Source organism: Mauremys mutica, chromosome 2 (assembly GCF_020497125.1).
Source record: "Mauremys mutica isolate MM-2020 ecotype Southern chromosome 2, ASM2049712v1, whole genome shotgun sequence".
NCBI classification, from domain to species: domain Eukaryota; kingdom Metazoa; phylum Chordata; order Testudines; family Geoemydidae; genus Mauremys; species Mauremys mutica.
Genome location: NC_059073.1, coordinates 261,029,652 through 261,046,219, shown reverse-complemented (window position 1 = coordinate 261,046,219; position 16,568 = coordinate 261,029,652). Strand labels below are relative to the sequence as shown.

The window sequence follows — 16,568 nt, the reverse complement described above, 5'->3', positions numbered from 1 at the left end:
GTAAAGTTCTTTGCTTAGCATAGTTCTGTATATTACATTATGGTGTTAAACAATTTATTTACAAAAACGCGAGCTATGCAAACTTTTTGCTCCTTTCCATTTGCTCAATATTCACCTCTCCCTATATATAATCTTTAAAGCATGCATAAAAATTAATTTGTGTAGTAAAACTACTCTATGTGCCCAGCCACATACAGTATTTATTTATATATATATATTTATAGATATGTACAAAAGGTTGCCAGTATACATAACAGTACAGAAGTGTACATCTTAAAATCCACACTGCAATACATGTTACCAGGTCTCAATAAAACAAAAGAATAATGGTGGATTTAGCTAAGAATAAAAGTAATGAGCAAATACCTATGTAAAAACAAAATTTATTTTTTTTTGGATAGGCAAATTATTAAATATAATTTGAATGGCAGTGCAATATGTTAAGTTACCTCATACACATTAATACCAGTCTTACTCTGTTTCTGGTGTAGAGGTTTACTGTCCAGCATAACACTTTCAAATGTACATTATAATAGTATCAAAATGTTTTGGCAAAAAGATATTGAAAGGAACCATGATGTTTTGTTGACAAAAATAGAAATCTGTAACAAAGCTAAATAACACTAAAAGAAAAGAAAAACATTTTGTTTCAGTTTTACATTTGTGTATAATCACACTTTAGTATATCTCTGTTCACTTGTAGTTCCCATAATGAAAATAGCTTTATACAAAACAACTTACTAAAATTTCTGGAACCATACATTGTTTTTTCCATGCTCTATACATTTCTGTGCACACACACACGGGTTCACTCACACACCTTCTGCACTTTTTGTAACAGGTGCTAGATATAGAAAGAAAATGCTCTATTATCATTAACAGCAACAAAGTTTTACAAAACAGCTTCACTCTAGTCTATGGTATTAATCCAGTACTTAGCACATGTTTAATATTAAGTTTCAAACAATAAAACAAAATGATACATTCTCTTGCTAAAATATTAGTTGCGGATTCATTGATAATAAACAGAAGCCGTGGTGAAGTTGCGCGCACTAGCGTTTAGACTTTATGCGGTCTCCTTGGCTGAGGAGGTGAGTTTGCTGGCGTTTCCATTCTGTGACTTGTAGCTGGTGAAGCTAGGTGTATGGATTGTCCTGATGCTCTTCAGGCCTTGGGTCAGTGAAGTGGGAGAGGTAGACAAAGGGGGGGAAGAGGAGGAGGAAGGGGGGGATGGCCGGCCATTTTGAGTCTGTAGTGAGAATGAAAGATGGTGACCTTTACCTGTGTAAGTGGGGTTCTGAAACTTTAAGGAGCCGTTAGAGACCGAAGGAATTAGGGAGGTAGAGTGAGCAGTGCGACCTGTTTGAGGACTCAGAAGGCTAAAGGAAGGAATGGACGTTTTAGTAGGTGGATTGAGAGGGTTAGAGCTGTCACCACTAGAAGCAGGCACAGAGCTGCTTTTCCCAGAGGTGGGAGAAAAAGAAGGGATCTTAGAAGCAGGTAGGGTAGGGGAAGTAGCCTTATAGTCCCCACCAGCTTTCTTAGCACTTCCATTAGCCTGTAAATAAAGATGGCAGGAGACAGTTTGTCAGAAAGCTAGTAACATAAGTAAACGGCCTGGGAAAACAGCCCTACAGAAAATAAGAATTAACAGTTCAAGGCCTGAGCTAAGTCTTGCAGCTGTGGACTGGACCTGGTAGTATCCCCAAAGTGCACAACAAAGAATGCATAGAGTGCGAAGAGAGAGAACAAAGCTTGTGTGAGAAGTCTCATCAACCTACAGACTATTTACTACACTGGTCATGCTTCAGGATTGTTAATGTGAGAATGGAGACATTTGGATGGAGCGTTAATGTGCATCTAATGCAATCCATTAAACCAGAGGTTCTCAAACTGGGTTGGGACCGCACAGTGGGTCACAGCCCTGTTTTATGGGCTCGCCAGGACTGGTGTTAGACTTGCTGGGGCCCAGGGCCGAAGCTGAAGCCTGAGCCCCACCGCCCAAGGGCTTCAGCTCTGGGCAGCAGGGCTTGGGTTCCATGCCCCCTACCTGGGGCTGAAGCCCTTGGGCGTTGCCCCTTCTCCCTCCTACCCCTCAGCCCCACGTGGGGCTTGGGGCCCCCCAACCCGGGGCGACAAGCTCAGATTTCGGTCCCCACTCCTGGGGTCGTGCAGTAATTTTTGTTGTCAGAAGGGGGTCGCGGCACAATGAAGTTAGAGAACCGCTGCATTAAACACACGGGTTAGTATCCGCGCTTCCTTTAAAACACTTTGAACAGAGGATTTCCCAGCTGTCCTGATGAATCACATTTACCAAAGGGAAGTAAACAGGTTTGGCGTAAATAGCAGATGTTTTATTGCAGGCATGCAAAGTATGGTGAAAGTGTAATAGGGATCATAAAGAGATTTTCATGCCCCCAAGATCGAGGATGTCTAGTTAGATCTCATTTGAAAGAAGAAATCCATTATTTGGTAGAATCTACGTCAGTGACTTGACTTACATTTTTTTAAAACAGCTTTAAATGTCCATCCAAAGATTTGGTTTAGGGTAAAACTACCTGTCTGTATTGGCGTGGATCCTGCAGCTTGTGCTGTCTGCCTGCTTTATCCAGGCTTCCTTGTCTACTTTTTGTAGCCATGGGTATTGGCATCCTGCTGGTCTGTGAAGTGGTGCTTGAGCCCTGTTGAAAGGATTGTAGAGACACAGGGGAGACAAGGAAATCAATGGTAAATATGAGTGCATTTAAAAAGAGGAATCACACACCATGCGCAAAGAAGCTTTGTGAGAGAAGCCAAAGTACTACATGCAGGGGAAACATCAGAGATTCACGTCATGAGCCACACCACTCTTGTTAATTCTAAGAATCAAATGGAGGAATCTGCTCAACTACTGATCAAACTGGATTTAATGTCAGTGTCATTTCTCATTTCACACAGGAGATTATTGACCCAGCTTCCCTGCATTGCCCGTCACCAAACAGCAGCAGAGGTAAAACAATCTATTAGCTGTTAGACACCTAGTGGGGAGACCAAACAAGCCACCTGAAAAGAAGCAAACAAATCACAAGACACCTCTTGCTTAATGGTGATTATTGCAGATTTTAGAAAGCAGCTGGAGTTTGATTTCTCCTACTAAGGTACCTTACGTGAAGCTGATAGGATTGACGAAGGGGATTCTGCACCAGCATGGCTCTCGTCCAATACTACAAGTTCTCTGGGTGCAGCCTCTTGTGTTATATGGGAAGAATAGGGGGCACTGCTTCTTACAGAGCCACATGCAGGTTCAGGGACAGATCTTGGACTCATCTCACTGATGGTGTTCTCTAGCTGTTTAATGGTCTGCTCAAGGCTGTCCAGAGTCCTGTACGTATTCTTTCGAATTTCATCGGTTCTAGAGCTCTGTGTTGATGTCTCAGGAATGGGATCTTCCTTCCCAGAACTATCTTTGGTAACATCCTCAGGCTGAGACCCTGTGATTTCAAATCTTTTGGCCTCCTTGTGTTGCTTTAGAGTCCCATCTTCTTCCTCCTCCTCTTCATAAACCACCACCTGTAAGGTCTTCTTCCCAGTTTTGGTCCCTGTACGTATTGCTTGAGTCAGAGCAGCCAGCTGCTTTTTAGGGAACTTAAATTTAAATTTTTTCTTAGCATCCTGCCTGCTTCCAAACTGATCAGGAGAGTCCAGTTTCACTTCTGAATTTAGACCATAAATTTGACTAAATTTGTTAAAACCGGTCTTTGCTATTTCTTGTTCCTCAGGAGTTTTTGTTTCTGTAGAGTCAGAATTAGACTGAAGTTTAAATTCATATTGTTGCTCAAGCCCATGATTTGCTAAATAATCTGTAGCAGCCCTTCCATTATTAATTGTCTGCAGTACTTCATTCTCTATCACAGGGATTTCAGATATTTCATTTTCTTCATCCTCCTCCTCTATCTTCTCCTCTGTCATCATTTTCTCTAACTCCTCATCACATTCTTCAAATATGGTTGAAAGTCTTTTATAAGCCGATCTAATATCCATTGGTTCTTCAAAGATGATGATGACTGGTTTTTTGTCCAGACAAACTACTGGTTCTTCATTCTCTGTACTCTCTACTACACCTTGTTGGCATGTCTTGTCCTTTTTGGCATCTATATTAACTGTTTGTACATCTCCTCCCTTCCTGCTTACTATATCATGAACTTCTCCAGTCGACAGAACCTGGACAGTTGTCTTGGTAATCATAAAAGCAATGTTGTCTGTTGGTGGGTTTTCTTCAACTGGAGAGCTAGCTGGAGACTCTCTCTCTTCAATATAGTTTACATTGGTATTTTTAGATACTTTAGGCCTTAGCACAACCTGACTGTAGTCAATTACAGGCATTTCTTGCTCCTGTGGTGATCTGGAAGCCTCCTGAGTTTGCAACTCTGTTTGCCTGACAAGAGGTGAAACGTTGCTGATTGGGACATATTTGCCTGCACACTCTAGTGGTTGGTTCTGAGGCATGTCATAATCAGTGTGTCTCAATATTCCATAGTTCAGCTTTTGTTTTCCAGTTTCAATAGCTGGATAATGCACTCCTAAGACATCTTGACCCCCTTTTCTTCTGTCATTTTCTGGCAAGCTTACACTAGAGAAGTTTGTGCTGATATTATGGGGGTTCTTGTTGGAATAGTCTTTATTCCCTACAAACAAATCTTTAGTGAATACAGAATTCTCATTCATTGAAAAGCCAATTTTATTTTCAGATATGCTGGAAGCATCAGAACTCCTCTCGTCTTCAGTTTTCCCATCCCTCTTCTCCTTAGGGTGGTCACTATCTTTTGGAGATCCTGTTGTATCCCCATATACCTAAGGGGGAAAGTTGGATGACTTAGTTAATCAGAGTTGTTACTTGCAAAGATTTTTTTCTCCAATTAATCACCATATCCTCAGAGGAAGTGAAGACCTTGTGAATTCACTGCTCTGTCCATTGCTGCACAGCCATGTCTATAATAGTCTTCTGATTTCTGTACCTCTTCATGGGAAAATTCCAAATTCTGGTAGGACAGTGTACAACATAACACTGCACAAAACTATGCATGTGCCCAACATGTACTCTAACCAAAGACTGTCCTTTTTATAAGGGCTCCAGAATGTGTTGTGCAAAAGTCTAAGTTATCTTATCTCTAACATTGTTTTACCTTGACCTGTTTAGACACCAGATTTCAAAAATTCCTTAGTTTGCGTAAGACTGAAGCTTGAACTAGATACAGTATTTGACTAAGATCTGTCAGGAACAAATCAAAGCATAAGTGAGGGAGGCTGACTACCACACCAAAGGGACTGATTTGTAACTGCGAATATTGACAGTCCGTGCAGCCTGAAGGCTCACCGGGACTGTCTCAGTTACACCTCCCTTCCAGGGGTTGGCACCACCATGTTGCATGATGGACACTTGAAAAAATTACCGTACTTAGTGAAAAATTACCATGGACATGTTGCTGCTCCCTTCTCAGTGTCACCATGGTACAGTCTAGCTCACCGTGAAAGTGAGCTTTGAAATGTAAACAGCTGTTTTCTAACTGCCTCTAATATTCCTCCTGTCTAAGAGGTGATGTTCTGTGTTAATGTAATTGCTGTCTGACCATACCAAAGTCATTCTACTGCAGATAAAAATGGTGTTTAAGTGAAGCACTAAATAAGTGACATTTAACACCCTGAAAAACCCAGAAAATAAAATTAAACCTATTTCTTTAAAGAAACAAGTCCTATAGGCACATGATGATTTCATCCAGTTTATACAGACACATTCCCAGGGAGGCTCTGAAGTGAGAAACCTTGCAGGCAATACTTCAGAGCAGTAAGCAGCAGGGCAACGAAGCTTTTTTTGTTTGTTTTAAAGAGCAGATATATTCTATTGCAGCAGAGTGACAAATCCCTGTGAGAAGGCTTGCCCTTCATTATTGCTTTGTTGTTACTTATGGTTTTTGCTGTGGGTATTGGGGGTGAAGAGGCACCTTGCTTATAACTGATGTAAAATAACCATTTTACAATCAGATTTCTAGTAAAAGTATTGACAGAACAAAAGTGTGAATGGAAAAAATGGTTCAAATACATCAAAAGAAAAATATATTTATACCAGCAACAACTGCTCGATCCAAGCTGCAAACTATCAGTCATGAAATTCAGTCTCCAATACAGAGGATGCATTAGAATAAAGGTACAGTAACTTAAGTGAAGTAATTTAATGGACTCCAAGTGCAGACTGTCTCAATGCATGCTTCTCAGTATTATAGATAAAGCTCAGAAAGAAGAAAGTCTGGGCTAGGTTCATAGTTTAAAATCTGTACTCAACATGCTCACAGTTTGTTAGCACTAACAGAGATTATGCATGGAGGACACAAACTACTGAATGGTTTGAACAAGGAGGAATTATCATGCAAAACAATCAAAGCCAGAGAGGAATTAAAGTTCAGTGTGACACTCCAGCCACACTTCATATAATGGTTTGTGTGTCAGAAATAACATGTCAGCTCTTACTTGTTTCTTAAGGGCCCAGACCTGCAAGTTGCTGAGGGCCTTCAGCTCCCATTACAATAAATGGCTCAATATATTTAATGGCACTTTTTGTAAGAGTGGGGAGGTTACACCTGGGACTCTGGCTGCATTCCACATCAAGTGATTACATCCTACCTATCCCCCATTCCCCTGCATTTTCAGGTTTTTCCATTTTACACTGCCTGTCCCAAACTTTAACAATGCCTAGAGACACTATACCAAACCGCCATGCACTTCACCCCAGAAATGGCTGCACTCATGGGGGAAATGAAGTGATACTTGTATAGTCTGTATACCAGTTGGTTAAGTTTGTTAGGCTCCATTGGATTGAAAGGTGCCCGTGAATGTCATGCAAGATGTAAGCTCAATTAACTTTAATTGCTGGGAGTTTGTGGTTGTGTCAACATTATTACAACATTGAATAGTATTTTTGAGTCAGTTCTTTGGAAAAAAATGTTAGCACTCAGCTATTGCACATTTTCTAAAGTATAGTGCAGACTCAGGCTGCTGGGTGACAGTACAAGCATCTGGCCTTTTCAACACTGAAGTTGCACTGTCAAAGAAATCTGACAAAATTTCTCCCAAAGAATATTTGGCTATAACCCCTTCCCTCCCCCTGCCCAAATCTTCTGTCACGCTCAACCTCAGGATTTATCCATGCAATGGAGAAAGCCAAAGACCAGGTTGAAAGGCTCCCCTTGAGCTTCAATGTTGTTTCAAGATATTACAAATCTCACTACACTTGTCATGTGATGTAAAATTTGTACTACACTATCTGCTGCTGCTGCAGGTTCATGAGTTGGGACCAAAGAGAGAAACAGTGCTGAAGGCAAAACTAGGCCTTCATAGCCCGGTTTTCAGAGGTGCTCACCTCTAGCTTCCACTGATATTTAAATGACACGTACAGGTACTCAGCACCTTTGAAACGCAGGTGACTGGTTCCTGTCACTGGCACACTGACTTAGTGAAAATGCTCTAAGCTGCTACCTGAGATGTGGGTTTTAATCCTTAGGCCTCGCCACTCCACTGAGGAGTGGTGGTGTATTATAAAATGAGTCTGTCAAGCTCGCCTCAACCAGAAATCTTATGTAAATATTAACGATGAGCTGATCCCCCCCCCCCCCCAACTTGGGCACATGCACAAATATAACTCCTGTCTGCCAGCCTCGGGGGTAAAAGCAAATAAGCCACTTGGACGGGATTAACAAGGAAAGGACACACATGACACAAAATTAGTCTTGAAGCAAGGAAAGAAGGTTATGCGAAGGGGGTGGCATGTTTGTGAGTGCCACTTGTTACCTTCTTGTCCTTGTGGTGTATTAGAGCGCCAGGCCTTGTGTCTTTAACATGTGTGTCATTTCTGGACTGGTCAGCATGACTGTTTGAATTTACATCCATAAAAGAGCACTTCTGAAAAGCCTAAGGAATGAAAATACTGCAAGTTAGCAGGACACCCAGCTGGCTTTTGACAGACACCCGCAAAGGAGTTCTGCTTTAAAGAGGGTATTTGTTTGAACATTGAAAACTGTCACTCTAAATCTCATGCTTTACAAAATTAGTATCAGCAAAACAAAAAACAAGGTTTAATTTATTCCCACTACTGCCCTGAATGTCTGAGTGAAATGCTATTTTCAGATCAGGTAGCACCTCAGGGCTGGCAAGCTCAAACTGCATTACAAATAATGAATTTGTTAGACAGTCTGCTGAGTCCCACTTTACACTCTGTGGCACACAGCGGTGAAAGGAGTTGCCTGAGGTTAAACGGGAAGACCCTGGTAGATCTGGGGACAAAAAAACCCAGCTCCCGCACCCATGTCATAACCACAAGACTGTCCTTAATGAAATGACTTCATTTCTCAGCATCTCTGTCTTTAACTTGTATGCCTAAACTTGCAGCATCTGACATAAAACTAAGCTTTCAGCTAAAGAGGCCCAATGCAAGAGAAAGCTCCTTAAGGACATGGCTGCACTGCATCAGGGAACAGGCCTTTCATCCTGGGTCCACAGACCCCGTGCTCTCAGAGCTCATGCTAGCTCTGTTGATGTTGTGGCTTGGGCGCTGAAGCCTGGAGGGGAGGGAAAGGGGAGTGATCTTGAGAGCCCAAGTCATGCTGTCTATACAGCTATTTTTCTAGCACTAGGGCAAGCCCTGCTAGCATAATAAGCACTAGAAAGACACCCTAAGTGTCTGACTCCCCCTTACTGCCCGAAACACTTTTCATGTATGGGTAATAAGCTCCATTTCCAAGAGGTGAGTAGTGCTGTTTTGTCAGCCCCTGGCCAGCCCCCAAATTCTACCCTCAGAAATGCATTTTATCAGCTAAGCTGCTGACAGGCTCAGTTGTAACACGTGTAAGGAAATGGTGGCATGTGGGTAGGGTTTGGGCATTCAGAGAACTAGAAAGGAAGAATAAAATTCCACATACACACCCCAGAGTTCTCATTTTCCACTCATTCCGTCAGGACCCAATACAGGGCCTAACTAACGGCATTTCCACTGCCACAAAACTCTTAAACCTGGCCCCATGTGTGTTCTATCTGCACACATGGAACCTCTGAGAACCTTTGGGATTTTAAGATAGGCAACAAGAAGCCTGATGATTCACACAGCCACGGGACCCCACTGTGAGCTGAGGCACAGAAAAGCCTATGCTAATGAATAGTAAGTACAGTGAAGTGCAACTGAACACAAGTTCAAGTTGGGGGAGCGGCATGGAAATGCCACGCAGGGCTGCATTGCACATGGTAACACAGGGGACAGCATCTCTGGCGTACATGTTTGGTATGTACATATGACAGTGATACTGCCCTCATGCAGGTCTTGGCGTAAACTTCTTGTTGCTATTCTCTCTCTCTGTTACCTCAGATCCCAGGTTTCTTTCCCTCCTGAACTACCATCATCTTTCTAGTCTGCTGTGGTCCCCACCAATCACGCGCTTGCGCTCTCTGGATCCTGTCACTGTTCTCAGTGCCCCAAAATGTGTTTCTCTCTCCTTCCCTGCCCCCAGCTCTCCTCCAGCTCTCCAGGCCCTGGCCTTCCCTAGGCTGTGGGTTCTTCAGGCTGCTATCAGCCACACTATAGCAACTATACTCCAAGGTGGTGAGGTCTAAGGAGTTCACGTTCTTCAAGGCCTATGGACCCTATATTTTCCTCCTGCAGCAATGCGCTGGTATAAGTCAAGTCGTAGGAGAATGGGTCTGCTGCTAAGTCCTCCTCCTTCTGCACCACAGAGTGTGGGCTCTCATACTGCACCATAGAGTGTGGGCTCTCAAGACCTTACTGAGCAGAGCTGGCTTCTCTCTAATTCCTTGGGGGGGGGGGGTACAGCCCAGCTCTCCCACTAGCTCCTAGTTCAAGAGGAGGGGCTAAAGGCCATTAGTGCCGGTAGCTGTACAATGTACAGGTGCACAATGCCGACAGCAAGTCCTGGTGTAGCACATTGGGAGTGCTGCTGACATGCACTTGCACGCTGCGTTATCAGTAAGGTAAACCAGCAGTGCTGTGGAGAAAAGGTGCATGCCAGGGAGGGAGTGGCAATGAGAATTAATTACACCATTGCAGGTAAGGAAGTGATATTGGGGTGGCAAGTATTGTGGTAACTATATAATTAATTTATCTCACTATCATGCAATTTATAGCACTAAATTACGGGATACAGTCAGGCACTTCCTCCAAATATAACATCCTTCCCCTCTCAGTCGCTCTCTTGTTACTCCCTTTCCAAATTATAAATAAGCACAGGAAACTCATAGTGGAGAACTGTAGCAGACTCTCCCAGTATTCTTTTTTAAACAAAGTTCTCTTTATAGATCCCTCTTTTTACTTAGATTCATAGCGTTTAAGGCCACAAGGGACCATTAGATGATCTATTCTGACCTGTATATCACAGGCCATTCAATGCCATCCAATTAGCCCTTCATGCAGCCCAATAACATGTTTTGCTAAAGCATATCTTCCAGAAAGACATCAATAGAGGGAGAATCCACCACTTCCCTTGTGAATTTGTTCCAATGGTTAATCACCCTCTCTGCCAAAATTTGTACCTAATTTGCTTTGGTCTGGCTTCAGCTTCCAGTTATGCTTTTCTCTGCTAGATTAAAGAGCTCTTTAAGACTCAAAAACAACGAGGAGTCCAGTGGCACCTTAAAGACTAACAAATTCATTTGGGCATAAGCTTTCGTGAGTACAAAACCCACTTCTTCAGAGGCCTGGATCTTTAGGACTCCGTATTTTCTCCCCATGCAGGTACTTATACACTGTAATCGTATCACCTCTCAGTCATCTCTCCAATAAACTAAACAGATTGAGCTCTTTTAAGTTTCTCACTAAGGCATTTACTCCAGCCATCAAGTACTTTTTTTTTTGTCTCTTTTCTGCACTCTCCAATTTTTCAACATTCTTTTATAAATATGAACACCAAAACTGACTGCATTATTCCAGTACAAACCTCACCAATGCCTTTTACAGAGGTAGAACCACCTCTCTACCCGTATTCAGCACTCCCCTCTTTATACAGTCAAGGCTTGCATTAGCCCTTTTTGCCAGAACATTGCACTGGGAGCTCATGTTCCGTTTGCTTATCCACTTGGACCCCCAAATCCTTTTTAGAGTCACTACTATCCAAGATACAGTTGCTCATTCTGTAGGTGTGGCCTTCATGCCTCTTTCCTAGATGTAAAACATTGCCTTTATCTCTATTAAAACACATTTCGTTTGAACAGACACACTTTATCAAGTGATCCAGATCACACTGCATGGTTGCCTTGGCCTCATCATTATTTGCCACTCGACCTTTATGTCATCCACAAATTTTATCAGCCTGATTTTATATTTACTTCCAGATCATTAATGAAAATGTACGAATCCCTAAAGAACCCAAGTAAAAACACCCCCAACTTGATGATGATACCCCATTGACAGGGGCGGCTCCAGGCCCCAGCATGCCAAGCGCGTGCTTGGGGCGGCATGCCGCGAGGGGCGCTCTGCCGGTCGCCGGGAGGGTGGCAGGCGGCTCCGGTGGACCTCCCGCAGGCGTGCCTGCAGAGGGTCCGCTGGTCCCGCGGCTCCGGTGGAGCATCCGCAGGCACATCTGCAGGAGGTCCACCGGAGCCACGGGACTGGCGACCGGCAGAGTGCCCCCCCTGCGGCGTGCCGCCGTGCTTGGGGCGGCGAAATGGCTAGAGCCGCCCCTGCCCATTGACAACTATATTTTTAGATAGTTTGTCAGCTAGAGGGCTGTGTGGAAGACAACAATTCTGTTTCACAGCAACTTTCGAGTTCAAACTTTGTTTTCATTTTGCATTTATTAATCCATTTAACGTGTGCTCTCTTGATACTCTATAGTGCCAGTTTCTTAAATCCAAATGTTGTGCAGTAATAAACCAAATGCCTTTAAAAAGTCTAACTGTATACAGTTTTATCAATCTAACATGTAATCTCTTCAAAGAATGATATCAGGTTTGACTAGACCTATTGTCCATAAAAACACACATTGATTGTCATTAATTGTATTCCTATCTTTTAATTCTTTTAATTGAATCCCATATCAGCTTTTCCATTATTTTGCCCAGGATTGGTGTCATGCTAACTGACTGGGTCATCCCATTTGCCCTTTCTGAGCATTGGCGCAACATTAGCATTTTTCCAGGCCTCTGGAATTTCCCCGGGACCCCAAGATTTATTACAAATTAACGTCAGTGGGCTAGAGATCACCTCAGCCAACTCTCAGGACTCTTGGGTGCAAGATATCTGGACCTGATTTAAAAATGTTTACCCCTAGCAGATATTGTCTGACATCCTCCTCTTCAGTACCCTGACTCTGACTTTCCTTCACACCCTCCTTCCAAACCCCATATTAGCCTTGTCCCCATTAAACCCTCCCATTCACAGCCTAGCAGAGGAAGAGCAATTGGGCAGCTGGGCTGCCTAAAGAGAGACAGGAAGAGAAGGAGAGGCAACCTAACTGCCTGTAGACCCAGTGCCGCAGCAGCTCCTGGAGCCAGAAGGACACACTGCAGGGGAAAACCTGCTCTCTGCCGGCAGCGTAGCTATCTAAGATGCCAGTGGCTGATGCCTGAGAGGTGTGGAGAGGAAGGATGTGTGAGGGTCACCCAAGCTGCCTATCAATTGGCAGGCCTGTCTCGTGCATTAGAAGCATTTTAAGGACATGCTATACCCACTGCTGAGTGGATTGATTAGATAATTCTGTATAGTGCTCCATAGAGCCTATGTATTGTTACATAACCCCAATCTGTCCTAATCCTAATCCAAACCCCCATTTGCTCAAGATGTTTAGTATGGAGACAGTACCATAGAGAGCAGAGGTCTCCCACCTTTTTACGCACAAGATCACTTTTTGAACTTAAGATCAACCCAGGATCTCCCTCGCCCCTTCCCCGAAGCCACGCCCCGCTCTCTCCATTTCCCCCCTCCCTCTGTGACTCGCTCTCCCCCTCTCACACCGGGCTGGGGCAGAGGGTTGGGCTGTGGGAGGGGGCTCCGGGCTGAGCCAGGGGCAGATGGTTGGCGTGCAGGAGTGAGGGTTGCAAGCTCTGGGAGGGAGATGGTCACATTGCACCTAATCTCATAGAATCCACTGGACATTTCATGGGTTTTACTTTTTATTAGTATCATTTGTGGTATATTGCTCCAAAATCCTTCAGGGATTGTCAAAATCAATGCAACATTCTCAACTGTAGGGTGTGCACTGGCTGAGCCTGGGACAGGGGGTTGCGGTGCAGGAGTGAAGGGTGCAAGCTCTGGGAGGGAGTTTGGGTGCAGGAGGGGGCTCCAGACTAGTGCAGAGTGTTGGGGTGCAGGAGAGGTTGAGAGGTGCAGGCTCTGGGAGGGAGTTTGGTGCAGGGGATTGGTGTGTGGGAGGGGATTCGGGGTCTGGGAGGGAGCTCTGGGCTGGGGTGCAGGAGGGGGTGCGAGGTGCAGACTCTGTCTGGGAGGCACTTACCACAGGCGGCTCTCAGAAGTGACTGGCTGCTGGGACGTCTCTGCGCACGGCTCCTGGGGAAAAGGGGGGTGTAAGGCAGCTCTGTGCACTGCCCACGCCTGCAAGCACCACCCCTGCAGTTCCCATTGGCTGGTTCCCAACCAATGGGAGCTGCCGGGACAGTGCTGGGGGCGGGGGCATCATTTGGAGCCACTCAGCCTCCCCTTTCCCCCAGGGGCCACAGAGACGTGCCAGCAGCCAGCCGCTTCCAGGAGCGGCATGGGGCCATGGCAGGCACGCAACCTCTGAGCCCCGCTGGACTTTTAGCAGCCCGAGAATTGCAATCAATTGGCCAAGGCTCTAGGATCGACCAGTCGATCACAATCGACAGGTTAGTGACCACTGATATAGAGTATGCAGCTCGGAAACACTAGAAACTCACTGACTGCAGTTTTAATGTTTGTTTTTTTAATACAGTGTCATTGTCAGTGATCTAAAACAGTTCCGCCTGTTGCAAAATGAAAGATCGTGGAGTGAGTCTCTCTTCTCAGAAGCTGCTGCCAGAATGATGCATCCCATTATGGAAAGCTAAATTCTGTGATGTACCAAGAACTTAGACATATATACACATAGAAAGGGGACCAAGGTTTAATGTGATGAGCCCAATCAACCGTGTAAGCCTAGTATCCTCTGCTCCCACCAACTTCCATGAGAGCGGAGGGCACCAGGCACCATGCAGGCCTGGGTCCTGCGTGACAAACTCGGGTCAATGCTGAACACACTGAATATGTACAGCACAGCAAACCTATTTGTGTATCTGTCACGGAGGATTTGTCCAACAGCAGTGCCAATACCCCTGAATAGTGAGCCACAGAAACCCTGCTTTTCCAGGCAGAACAGTGTGGTGGTTGTGTTATGTAGATATTTATTCACAAAGGGTATTTGGGTGAGACTACCATGCTCATTTTCCTTTGTGATCCTAGCTAAGAACAGAAGCAAGGTCTGTAGAAGAGAGTGAGACTATATAAGTATATCCATGTGCAACTCAATGTGCATACCTGCAATTCTGCCATTATCCTGTCTCCTTCCTCTTCCTCCTCGTCCTTTGTGGCAGATGCTGTGACAGGCAGTGGTGCCCGGGATGAGGCTGGATCTTCTTTAGGTACTTTGGACTGTGCTGTTTGGCAAGCATCTTCGCTGCCTTCCTGAAAGGGTGAAGAACCACAGAGAGCCAATATATATAAACCATGCTAGTGCAAAGCAAACACAGTAAAGTCAATAATACTGCAAGTCCCCTTATTGCATGATTTCGGGAGGGGCTGAGTTGTTTGTTTGCTTGTTTAATGTCATGTCTTAGGAGCTCACTTTTTTATCAATTTAAAACCAAATAATATGGTGCTAGATCAATATAATCCTGATGCTATTGATATAATGTGTATGAGATGGAGAGGCATCCCCATACTGCCTCCCTCCTCTTTTATTTCACTTCAAATGTAACAGGTGGGTAAAGTAAGCAACAAGAAACTCTTAAAATGTTTCTGTGGAAACTCTTGACGCTCTGAGCTGATCTTCCCCATCTGCATAAGATGGGCTTTTTATTTTTAATCTTCTTATGACACACTGGATGAAAGCCGCTTGTGATTTGCATTTTACGTTGTTATAGAGATAAGTGGAAGGATAAGAATTATGAGAACAGGACTGGACAAATCCTATTGGCTGCTTTTTGATCAGTAGGATTTCCTGGTGACCTATGAGTCACCTCTCTGGGCCATGGCCCTGTCTCAATTTTTTCTATGGTTTAGACAAACAGCTGAAGTCTTGGAACGTTTCATGTGCCAGCCATTGACTAAGTCAATTAGCTATTGCCTGAATCATCAAACCTTGACAATGGTGGTCTCTTTTTTGATTGCATAGATGACGTCTCCTGATCTCGTTGTGGAGAGGCCAGATCCTGGTAGATAGCTGCGACGTGGAGGTGGAGGAGGTGGTGACTTCACCAGCTTGTCAGCTTCCTGTTCTGCACTGGGAGCATCTTCTGCAAAGTAACATGGCATCACAGAATGATCATTGCTAACGGGGAATGGCTCTGTTTTTTGTACCCTCTACACCACATTAGAGAAAAAGTCCTGCTGCTAAGAACTGCTGCACAGAGAAATCAGGTCACTCCACATGAAAACTTACAGTGATGCCCTGGGCCAGGATTTCACCGGAGGTGTACAGGTTAGGCTGCCCGACGTACCTAGGTGCACTTCTAGCTGGCACATTTTGTAAGTGCATGTCTGCTTTCACAAGCACAAGCTGTGTGTTATGGGGGTATTTTTGCCATTACCCTGCCCCCTCTTGTGCCTGCCTCTGAAAACCAGTGAGCCTCCTCCTATTCTTCCAGCACATGGCAAGTTAAAAATCAGCGCATAATCCTGTTCTATCAGCGGGGTGCTTTCTGCACTGTGCTAGAAAGGGATTTAAATGCCACTGTTACAACTCAGGAAACACTGGGTTATGCTTGGACAGCAAAGGCACCCAGGAAAATAAAAGGAGTACTCTGCTCCAGGAGCAAGTAGGCACCACCTCTCCAATTCACTTAGTGCACTGAGGGCCGGGGAAGTCCAGCTCACCAATTATACCCTCTTCCCAGGCAATGCAAGCTTTCATTTTTTATTTTAATTACAAGTTTCAGTAATACACAGATTTGCCCCGAAATTACAACGTACTGGCTCTAATGTGAATGCTATGCCACCAAGAGAGTTTCCAACTCATGGCAGATTAAAGCATAATCCAATAGCTCAGCTATGCAACCCCTGCATTTTGACAGGGGCTCCTGAGTGTTCTGAAGAGGACAGCAGTTTCCCCAACCAGACACCACCACCCCTTACAAACTGCTACCTCATAATTCATCCCTATTTGCAGGGGGATGTTTGCACACAAGCCAAGCAGGACACACTGCAGCAAGAAACATGCACTCAGGGTTTTTTTTTCTTATTGTTATTTACAAGCTTCATTTAAAAAAAATAGAAGTCTGTTACATAAATAGATCAGATAGACATGTACAAGGGAGTTAAAAATCTTCTGTTCAGGACTGCTAGCTGCTTGGGGTCAAGAAGCAACTTT

General features: G+C 44.4%; 1 protein-coding gene across 13 annotated transcripts in view; it reads right to left on the bottom strand.

Moving 5' to 3' along the window:
• The window catches only part of KIAA1217 (KIAA1217 ortholog), a 247,137-nt gene continuing 230,569 nt past the window's right edge, over positions 1-16,568 (bottom strand). For 5 of the 13 annotated variants that reach the window (XM_045004426.1, XM_045004427.1, XM_045004430.1 and 2 more), the window contains 6 exons: positions 15,341-15,495; positions 14,519-14,665; positions 7,819-7,938; positions 3,142-4,830; positions 2,559-2,681; positions 1-1,558 (listed from right to left, as the gene is read on the bottom strand). In XM_045004426.1, the coding sequence (XP_044860361.1) occupies positions 1,067-1,558; positions 2,559-2,681; positions 3,142-4,830; positions 7,819-7,938; positions 14,519-14,665; positions 15,341-15,495 (2,726 nt within the window). In that variant the 3' untranslated portion in view covers positions 1-1,066. Of the gene's footprint in view, positions 2,682-3,141; positions 4,831-4,940; positions 5,019-7,818; positions 7,939-14,518; positions 14,666-15,340; positions 15,496-16,568 lie in introns of all 13 variants that reach the window. The other 8 variants (XM_045004433.1, XM_045004434.1, XM_045004437.1 and 5 more) reach the window with 7 other exon arrangements.